Genomic DNA, 10,518 nt, shown 5'->3' on the forward strand with positions numbered 1-10,518 from the left:
AGAATGTCAGGAACGTGGATGATACATATCACTAAAGAGAGGGTAAAGATGTAATTCTCTGAGATAAGTGGGTGGCAAACTAACTTGAAATAAGGCCATACTGAGACCTAGAAGATCCTAACAGTAGAGAAACCCCATTTGTAAATCAAGAGTCGAGGACGACAGATGAGGCTGTTCCTTGATGAACCCTCAAGATTTTGGTGCATAGCCTGGAAAAGATTATGTAAATAAATACCATCAGAATTAAGTAAAGTTAAGACGAATGTGTGAAAACTGGCTATGATGTAAACACTGTAAAAAAAACAGAGAATGCTTCCAAATTGAAAACAATAAGCCTCAACTGTTAAGAACAATCAGCTTGATGATATATCAAAGTAATGTGGTTAGTACCTCATGAAAAGGGAGACATATTGGCACTTTCGACCAATTGGGAAGTGAAATGTTCCAATAAAAATCTAATACCCAGAGAAGATGGGAAGAGTAAATAATAATAATAATTATCATGCTACAAAGGAGGACAGGAATCATAAGAAATCGAGTAAAGAGATAAAATACGACAAACCTGAGAAGTAATGTCTGAACAAACCATTAAGGGCTAGCTGATTCCACAGATAGGACATAACATGGTACGTCAAAATTCGGGGTTAGAAAAATGCTATCAAAATCTTCGTTAAACCAAACAGGTTTGACATGTTTTTGCGGAGACGGGGTAAAGTTCAGGAGAAGGTGGTTGACCTATATAGTAACTTATCTCTTGGCAAATAATCATAGATAAATCTAACGTAGTGACCCAACCTGTCACCAATTAAAGCAGGGGTTCTTAACCAGGGTTACCCACACCCCTAGGGGGTGCGAAGATGATTCCCAAGGGGTGCGAGGATGCCCATGAATAATTAAAGCAAATCTATATTTTTACATAAGAGTATGCTTTATATTTCTCCTAAGAAGAAACATTTTTGCTTCTGCAGTGTTCCGAGATAAAGTTAAACCTAAACCTGATTTCCTAATGAAGTGGTAAAGTTGCATCAGATTCCAATACAGGGTAAACAAACGGATATGTCATTTGGATAGACGAGGAAGGGACGCGTACAGGACACGTGCGCAACACGGAGAGAGAGGGAGGTTATCATCACGTCTCAGTCCACACCACCCATCCGTGCCATCAACACGTGAGTTATGGTCTCCCTGTTTCAATGTTATTTTTTTTTCTGATGCATAACAGTAGGGTGGAAGATTGGTTATGTATTATTTCAGATTTTGCTTTCTACACATTTATTTAAATGAGCGATGGGTTGTTTACATAACATACATCATCACTGTAGCAGTGTAGCCGTTACAATATTTTCATAGAATGTATTGTCATGCCTACAAATCTACTGATTAAACCAGGTATTTCAGTCTCTCCATCACATATTTTAGAGATAATTCATAAAAAAAAGAAAACACCTACACATGAATGTGTTTCTTTTCCAGATTTGTCTGCAGTATGTCGAAGAAACGAAAGTGGAATGACGAATATATCAAGTTTGGTTTCACCTGTACTACAGAGAAGGATGGGACACAACGTCCACAGTGTATCCTGTGCAGCACACTCTTCTCCAATGCGAACTTGAAGCCATCAAAGCTTGATGAACATTTCAAGAACAAACATGGTGGCAGGGATGCAGGAAATGACATTGTGACATTAAGGGTCAAAAGAGCTAGGTTTGATCAGGTTGGCACATTGCCGACTTATGAAGTTTCGCCAACAGAGAAACCTTTACTGCGTGCTTCTTATGAAGTTGCATACCAGATTGCTAAATCAAAGAAACCTCATACAATTGGTGAGGAACTGATCAAGCCATGTGCCCTTGAAATGGCAAAGATTGTTCTCGGCAAGGAAGCTGAGAAGAAACTCCAACAAGTGTCTTTGTCAAATGATGTAATCCATAACCGAATCATCGACATGAGTGTTGACATCCTGGAACAAGTTGTAGCTGACATCAAGGCTAGTCCAGTTAAGATTAGCCTACAAGTGGATGAATCAACAGATGTATCCAACTGTTGTCAGCTATTGGCAGTAGTTCGTTACGTGAAGGAGAAAAAAGTGGAAGAAAGTTTCCTTTTCTGTCAGTCCTTAAAGACAACTGCACAAGCTATAGATGTGCTTAACAAAATACAAGAATTTTTCTCAAGAAACGAACTTCACCTTGACAAAATTGGTTCCATATGTACAGATGGTGCACCAGCAATGCTGGGCAATCGTTCTGGGTTTGCTGCATTATTGAGGAAAGAAGTTCCTAATCTGAAAATCACTCACTGCTTTCTTCATCGTCACTCTCTTGCAGCAAAGACATTGCCCCAGATCTCAAGAAAACTCTGGATATTTGTGTCAAGGTTGTAAACTTTATTCGCAGCCGAGCTTTGAATCATCGATTGTTTCAGTCACTTTGTGAGGAAATGGGTCAGGAACACACTGTTCTTTTGTACCACACTGAAGTGGGGTGGTTGTCACGTGGTCGTGTGCTGTTTCGTGTGTTTGAACTGAGAGGAGAAATTCATCAATTTCTCCGTGAAAGGGTACAAGAACTGGCTATATATTTCAAAGAACCTAGTTTTGTTCAGATGCTTGCCTATTTGGCTGATGTGTTTTTAGCTCTCAATGAACTCAATCTCTCTCTGCAAGGAAGGGGACTCAACATTGTGACTGCAAGCGCGAAATTGGCTGCATTCAAAGAAAAACTTGTCTTGTGGATAAAGCGTGTGAAGATGGGGAATTTGGCAAATTTCCCCTGCCTGGAAGAGACAGTCACAAAAAATTCTACCCTGCATCCAGACTTTGTTGCAAAAGTTGTTGAACATATGCAGATGCTGCGTACTTCATTTGAGGGTTACTTCTCGTGTGGAGAGCTGCAAACCTATGACAACTGGATCCTGAATCCTTTCATGCAGAATTTGGAAGATGTCAGCGGCATCAAGGAAGATCTCATCGACCTTAGACACAACCGTGAAATCCAAATGGAGTTCACCAATAGTCAGCTGGAACACTTCTGGGCTTCTCAGCTGGAAGCATACCCTGCATTAGCGAAGAAAGCTCTTGAAGTGCTGGTACCATTTGCAACTACTTACTTGTGTGAACAAGGATTTTCTTGTCTACTTCACATCCAAACAAAATGCAGAAATCGGCTGAATTCTGAACATGACATGCGAGTGGCACTCAGTACAAAGACGCCAAGATTTGATGCCATCATAGAGAAAAAACAGCAGCAACGAAGTCACTCAGTTTACTGTGCATTACAGGCTAAATAAAAACATCATTAACAAAATTGAAATTAATTTTTCATTATGTACCCTGAATTTTTGTCTTGAAAAAAGGTATGCTGTATGTATGAAGATTAAAAAAAATTTTTGATTACATCAACTTTGTATTTTTAGCTTTTTTTATATTTAAGTTTCCAGGAGGTGCGAGAAATGATTACTGATTTGAAAGGGGTGCAAACACTGAAAAAGGTTAAGAACCACTGAATTAAAGAGTGTTTTGTACGAGGTGCGATACTCAAAGTGGTAACATCAACCTTAATATTCATGGTAAATAATAAGTCGAGCGAATTGTTTTATAGATGAATACAAACGTGCGAAACACAAACAAGAAAACAATAAAGATTGGACAGTGAATTAATAATAATCAAAAACGATTAATAAAAATTACCACTTCAGTTATAATTATAAAGCACACTAAAGAAAAAAATTCAAACGTCTAAACAAAACTCTGCCAAAAAAGAAATAATAAGTATAGTAGAATTAAATAGAGGGAGTCATGTGTGACAAAAATATGTGCACTCTTATCATCGGTGGAGGGTTTTCGTCTGATAATTTGCATGACAGACTGACTCATTGGAATGAATTATTTCCAATGGAGAGGCGGTAGAAGGCTCGTGGTATGCGTAAAAACATTTTTGCGTATAGTGGGCAGCACTGAATGATAATGGCTATTTAAGTGAAAGGGAGGGAGGTATTATATAAAAAGCCATTGCAATGAATGAAATATGTATACATTTGCAATCTGTAATAATGAAGTCATTATGCTAATAAAATAAATAAAATAGTAGTTGTCAGTTTGGGCTAGTACCTTTCTCGTGTCTACCAACATGTTTATAAATCTGGTATATTTTTCTTCTGGAGAAGGTGACCCAGCATGACCCCCATCGCACCAAACATGTTCGCCCTTTCAGCTGTGGAAGCGTCATTATAGATTTTTTTTTTTTTGAATTTCGCACAAAGCTACTTACTCGAGGTCTATCTGTGCTATCCGTCCCTAATTTAGCAGTGTAAAACTAGAGGGAAGGGAGCTAGTTATCACCACCCACCGCAAACGTTTGGGCTACTCTTTTACCAACGAATAGTGGGATTGATCGTCACATTATAACGACTCCACGGCTGAAAGGGCGAGCATGTTTGGCGCAACGGGGATGCGAACCCGCGACCCTCAGATTACGAGTCGCACGCCTTAACACGCTTGGCCATGCCGGGCCCATCATTATAGGTGTAAAAGTAACTGGATCTGTAATATGATGAATAAATTATTAGTCCATACACATCCCGATAATACAGATCCGCATATTAGCATAAATCCGTAGGACCAACAATTGCAATTGCGTCAGTGTAAATATACAGTAATTATGAAAACTAACACAAAGGGTATGCTTCTTTAATTACTAATTTCACAACATGTTTAAAGATACAGCAAATTAATGATAGGTTCAGTTTAATAAAAACATGCATCATCTGTATTACTTTAATTTCACATATTTTTCACAGCCAAATACTTCTGACAAGAGGTAATCAAACTATTGTTTTATTTAGAAAAGTATAAAAACAAGTTTTACCAAGGCTCATGAGTTATGTTAGGATTTTTGTTGTTCAGCATTGAAATGATTACGGTTCTTAATTTCCAGCCGAGATTGTTCTTTTCGTAGGCAATTTTATGTAGGTATCTCAAGAATAGGATTTTAAATAGAAGTGTAGCCATAACAATTGATATAATGAAAAAATCTAAGGAGTTTATGTTTCAAGTAGCGTGATCTAGTTAGTCTTAAATATAGTAACGCTAACACTGTCACCATGCCACATACCAAAAGTAGATACGACTTTTCGATTGCTAGTGATTTTTCTATCCACTGAGAATATATGTATATATACTTTAATTTAATAGAAACTGCATGTTCATCCCAAATTGTTAATTAAAAAGGCTAAACTTATCACACACAAATACACATCAGCTGAAATTTATTACTATTAAAATAATCACTACTACAAAGGATTAAAAACTCAGCAAGATATCCTAAGAACTAAAAGATACTACTGCTATGTTAATGTTTATGAACAATAGATAAGTGTAAGCATGTTTCTTCATAACATGAAATATTATACTTTACATTAAATCTCAAATCCTTAAAATGAAAAATAATTTAGAATTGAATGTAACCTGTACGACTACCAACTAACATATAGCTCTTAATAAAACATTGAAAGGGAGATCTTTAAAAATGCGAAACATTTTCACTAAACATTATTTTCTAATGTTTGATAAGTATATTTAAGAACGATTAAGGTTAACTCTTCTAGTTACTAAGATTTTACACTTAGTAACGTGACGAGGTGATTAAGCTAATTTTTTTATTTAAAAAAGTATAAATACAAGTTTCATAACTTACCCAAAGTTGGAATATTTGTTTGTGGCAAATATTACAGCGGTTCTCAATTTCCAGCCGACGTTGTTTTTATCATAAGCTGTTTGATGCATGTATGCCAGAAATATTATTTTAAAAAGAAGTGTAGTTATAATAAGCGTTATTATAGCCGTCTGCATAAATATAAGGAGCTTATGTTTAGAGTAGCCTCATTTGGTTAGTCTGAAATACACTAAAACTAATGTTACTGCCATGCAACATACAAAAAGCGAATATAACTTTTCGAATGGTAGCGTGTTTTTTATCCACCGAGAATGGATAAAAATAATTCGGCTTATATCGTACATGTTATAACAAATCGCTGCAACAACCTGAATGACCGCTAACAAGTATATACTGTTCCTAATAAAAAATTTTTAAGAGGAACTACTTTGAAAAGCGAAAACATTTTAATCAAATATTAACTACTTTGCACGACGTTTGATCCGTTTTAGCACTTAACGTCGATTAGATTTAACTGTTCTTGTTTCTAATGCACACTTAGCAACATGACGTTTTAACAATATCAAGTAATTAGTTAATCGTTGTGGTGAGGAAACAGATATTGTTTTGATAAAAGTTTAGGAAAAACGAACTTTTAACTCCAGATAAATATAAAGGAATATATTTTTATTTTAATCAATGTTTTGCTCTTCCGGTTTCATCAGAATTAATATATGTAATTATTTGATATTATAATATTCGTTAAATTATAAATCTGCGTGTAATGTTCTGTTTCTCGAGTCTGTCGTAACGTGCGTCTTACACTGTGTAAAATCATTATTGTTTCATTACTTTAACAGTATTATAAAGTAGTTATAACAATAACTATGTAACTAGACAAAAATATAACATATATTACTTAAAATATAAAAATAAGAAATAGAAAATAAAGAGATCGATAATATGTTTTATTATTAACTGAAAACACACGGATAATAGTGGCTTAATTACATGTACCACCCAACGTCTTTTTTTTTCTTAATAAGAAGAATTTCTACATATTTTCTCTCTTGAAACTCGTTGTTTGTTTTTGTAAAATAGAAATTTTAAATGAGTTTTGATTTGTGTGTGTTTGTTTGGGGTTCCGTGTTTTTATAGGAAGTGTTTTGGTGGAGGGTTTTGTGTTGGTCATTCATATATAACGCACTTGATGTTTCCTGCGCGTGTAAAAAGGTCTTTTGGTTTTTACTATATGTGTTTCTTCACATATGTTACAAATGATTTAATTGACGATGTTTTCGATATGGCACATTTGTTCTGCTCCGTTTTCTCTGGAGTAGTACTGATTTTATAGCACATTTTGTTTGCAAGAATGAAGTGTAAACTAATAGTCCGTTCACCTGATTGTTTTTGTGTTATATTCTTTGTCAGTTGGGATTGTTTAATGGCTCTACAAATCTTGGTTGTAATTGTGTTGTTTATGAAAGTGATGTTCATTCTGGGTGTTTTACTGTATGTCTTTTTTTGGGGGGGGGATGTTGTTGTTGTAACCGTTTTTTTTTTTTTTTTTTGCAATTTAAAAACATTGTCGATGAAATAACACTATGTAACAAAATGGGCCTGGCATGGCCAAGCGCGTAAGGCGTGCGACTCGTAATCCGAGGGTCGCGGGTGCGCGCCCGCGTCGCGCTAAACATGCTCGCCCTCCCAGCCGTGGGGGCGTATAATGTCACGGTCAATCCCACTATTCGTTGGTAAAAGAGTAGCCCAAGAGTTGGCGGTTGGCGGTGGGTGGTGATGACCAGCTGCCTTCACTTTAGTCTTACAGTGCTAAATTAGGGACGGCTAGCACAGATATCCCTCGAGTAGCTAAGTGCGAAATTCCAAAACAAAATTTTTACTTTTCTTTGTTTCTAGGCAAAAAGTGTTATTTCCCAATTGCTTATGCCTAAAGTAAATGGAAAAGACCTATTTTTCTCTTTAAACTTTACTTTTGTGACCTGAGTAATGATTTTTTCAAATTCACCTATTTTTCAGGACATTCCAGGTAGATTCAGTGTTGAGTAGCTGATAGAGAACTTTCTCGAACTTACAAAAATTTTCAAGAACATCCCAGAATGTTGTAGAACTTACAAGAATTTTTTTAAAATGTTGTAGAACTTACGAGAATTTTCAAGAACCTTTCAGAATTTTCTAGAACTTTCCATAGTAATACATATATACAGGGACTCACCAATTCAGTTTAGTTCTAGCTGCGTAAGTGAACACATAGACCTATCTGATTTTATTAGAGATGACATCAAGAAGCTGAAGTATTCTGCTATGTATGTGGCCAATTTATCAAGACAAGAGCGAAACAGTACTCTGTGACAGCATCTGCTAAAATATGTCAAGCCTACAAGGTATGTTTTGGCATGCCTGTCGGGGATCAAGACAAACCCTGGGCACCTCATTTCACCTGTGAGCACTGCAAAAAAACTCTAGAAAGTAAGACGGACAATTTTTTCTTGTTTGAATAGTAAGATTTTATATTAGACAAATTTTAGACCTTTTAAAACTTAAACATCTTTTAATATTTTTTTTAATTTCCAAAAATATCATGTAAAATATTTTATATGAATCTCTTACACAGTAGTTCTGGATGAAATAAATTTATTCTTCATAATAACAATTTTATTTTGCTCTTTTGAAGAATGGTACAGAGGGAGAAAGAGAACCATGAAATTCGCTGTTCTAAGAATTTGGCGTGAACCCATTGTCCACTCAAGCAATTGCTACTTCTGCATGATAGACCCTTCCAAACGTCGGGGTGACAAGAATGCATCTGCTATCATGTATCCGGACCTTCCATCACCCATCGCCTCAGTGCCACGCAGTCGCAAATATCGAAAAACTACTTACTTCTAAACTTTTTGTTCATTTTTGTATAACTTTAGTATACATACAGGTAAATCTTGATTCATATGTTGTTTTATTCAGACCTAATGTAAATGAATATGCGCAAATATGCTCGTTTTTACATATAAAATAGGTTAATTTCAAAATGTCATTATCCAGGTCACAAAAGCAAAGTTTTAAGGGAATAATGTCAATTTTCTGTTCTTTTACAACATAAGCAATTAAGAAATAACAGACATTCCAGGAACAAAATTTATGTTATTTAGTGTAATCACGGTAACCTTTTTGTAATAGTAGTGTTTTAATGATTCGACGTGGGTCAGTTTCGATTTATTTTCTTTAATTCACCTGTTATGCTTTCCCTCTTGACTCGTTCTCTGTGGTATGATTTATAATGTAAAAATATCAGTTTCTTGCATTCTTTGTCATGTATGGAGCTCCATATTTGTCTGTTTTGAATATTTTAAAGCAACGTCTAAGAACGTTAAGTATCCTTCTGTGTTGAGAAATTTTAGTATAAATTTGACTGATGGGTGAAACTTGTTTAGGAAAGAGTTAAGCTGCTGTAGTGTGTATTTTCCATGATTCCAAGTACCAAATATGTCGTTGATGTATCTGTACCACACTTCTATTATTAAGCCTGTTTTTTTATATGTATAAAGGGCTTTGATTTCTATTTTATGCACGAATATCATTGCAAATGTGACTGTTACCTATTGCTAGTCCTTTTGTTTGTACAAAGTATCATCGAGTCTGAAATAACTGTTGTGTAGGACAAAACCAAATATTTTTCCGATGGTGTCTACCATGATTTTCGTGCATTTGACAAAATTTTGTTGGCTATTTATGAATGGGGATAAAAACAAGGATGCCCAGTCTTAAATCACATTTAAAACCGGACACCCTTGTATTTATTCCTTAAGTAAATCTCAGATTCAGATCTGTTTATATTATTACATAATCACAAGGGAATACATACCTGCCCAAATACTCTTATAGATTACATGTAATCTATGAACGGTGGCATTCCTTTCCAAATTTTTCTTGGTGTGATAAATTTCAAAACATGTACTCACGCACAAAGGAAGGTTTTTCTACAGCAAGTTGTTTGAAGCCAAAACAATTACGGCTCAGAAAAGCTTCAGTGAGAAACACACTAATAAAAATATTATAAAACACACAATACTAATACTAATAATGCAATACTAACGCAAATAAAAGTAAAACAAACGAGACAATAACCCAAATATAACGTACGAAAACAGAAGCCGAAAAAATATAAAACTAGCCACGTCTCTGTACACGTCTGTCACCATTTCGTTTGACATGTGTTTCTGTGGTATTACATTCTTAACATCTGGTTTCTTATTTACTATTGCTCCGAGTTTGTTTCATGAAAAAAACTCTTACCGACGCACCATTAAATTGTCAAACTTTGTTTGCGAACTTCTACGTTCGCTAGGTTTGGTTTGGTTTGAATTTCGCGCAAAGCTACACGAGGGCTATCTGTGCTAGCCGTCACTAATTTAACAGTGTAAGACTAGAGGGAAGGCAGCTAGTCATCACTACCCACTGCCAACTTTTATAATAATAATAATAAATTTATTAAGCAATAAATTAGACACAAAAAATCAAATATCAATATAAAACCATCAACAAAGAGTTAACTCGTCCTGTGATGGTTAAACACATAATAAAGTAAAATCAAAACTTACAAAATCAATATAAAGTTCCCAGAATATTGGGCTACTTTTTTACCAATGAATAGTGGGATTGACCGTCACATTATAACGTTCCCACGGCTGAAAGGGTGAGCATGTTTGGCGCGACGGGGATGCGAACCCGCGACCCTCAGATTACGAGTCGCACGCCTTAACACGCTAGGCCATGCCGGGCTCACGTTCCCAGTTAATTGCTAATCCTCTTTTTAACACGGGCTTGGTTGATTTAATTGACCATATAACCACTT

General features: G+C 35.6%; 1 protein-coding gene across 1 annotated transcript; it reads left to right on the plus strand.

Moving 5' to 3' along the window:
• Positions 1 to 1,486: 1,486 nt before the first annotated feature.
• Positions 1,487 to 8,373, plus strand: LOC143233243 (protein FAM200C-like). Its single transcript, XM_076469237.1, has 3 exons — positions 1,487 to 2,032; positions 2,377 to 3,087; positions 8,344 to 8,373. The coding sequence occupies exons 1-3, from the start codon at positions 1,487 to 1,489 to the stop codon at positions 8,371 to 8,373; spliced, it is 1,287 nt and encodes a 428-aa protein (XP_076325352.1).
• Positions 8,374 to 10,518: the final 2,145 nt, after the last annotated feature.

The sequence above is a fragment of the Tachypleus tridentatus genome, chromosome 1 (genome assembly GCF_004210375.1).
Source record: "Tachypleus tridentatus isolate NWPU-2018 chromosome 1, ASM421037v1, whole genome shotgun sequence".
NCBI lineage: Eukaryota > Metazoa > Arthropoda > Merostomata > Xiphosura > Limulidae > Tachypleus > Tachypleus tridentatus.

Bases quoted from the DNA above. Each gene is read 5' to 3' on its own strand.
- LOC143233243 (XM_076469237.1), top strand. From the start codon at position 1,487: ATGTCGAAGAAACGAAAGTGGAATGACGAATATATCAAGTTTGGTTTC. The intron at 2,033-2,376 runs GTATCCAACTGT...ATTTGTGTCAAG, and splicing joins AAGTGGATGAATCAACAGAT to GTTGTAAACTTTATTCGCAG. The intron at 3,088-8,343 runs GTACCATTTGCA...GCTCTTTTGAAG, and splicing joins AGAAAGCTCTTGAAGTGCTG to AATGGTACAGAGGGAGAAAG.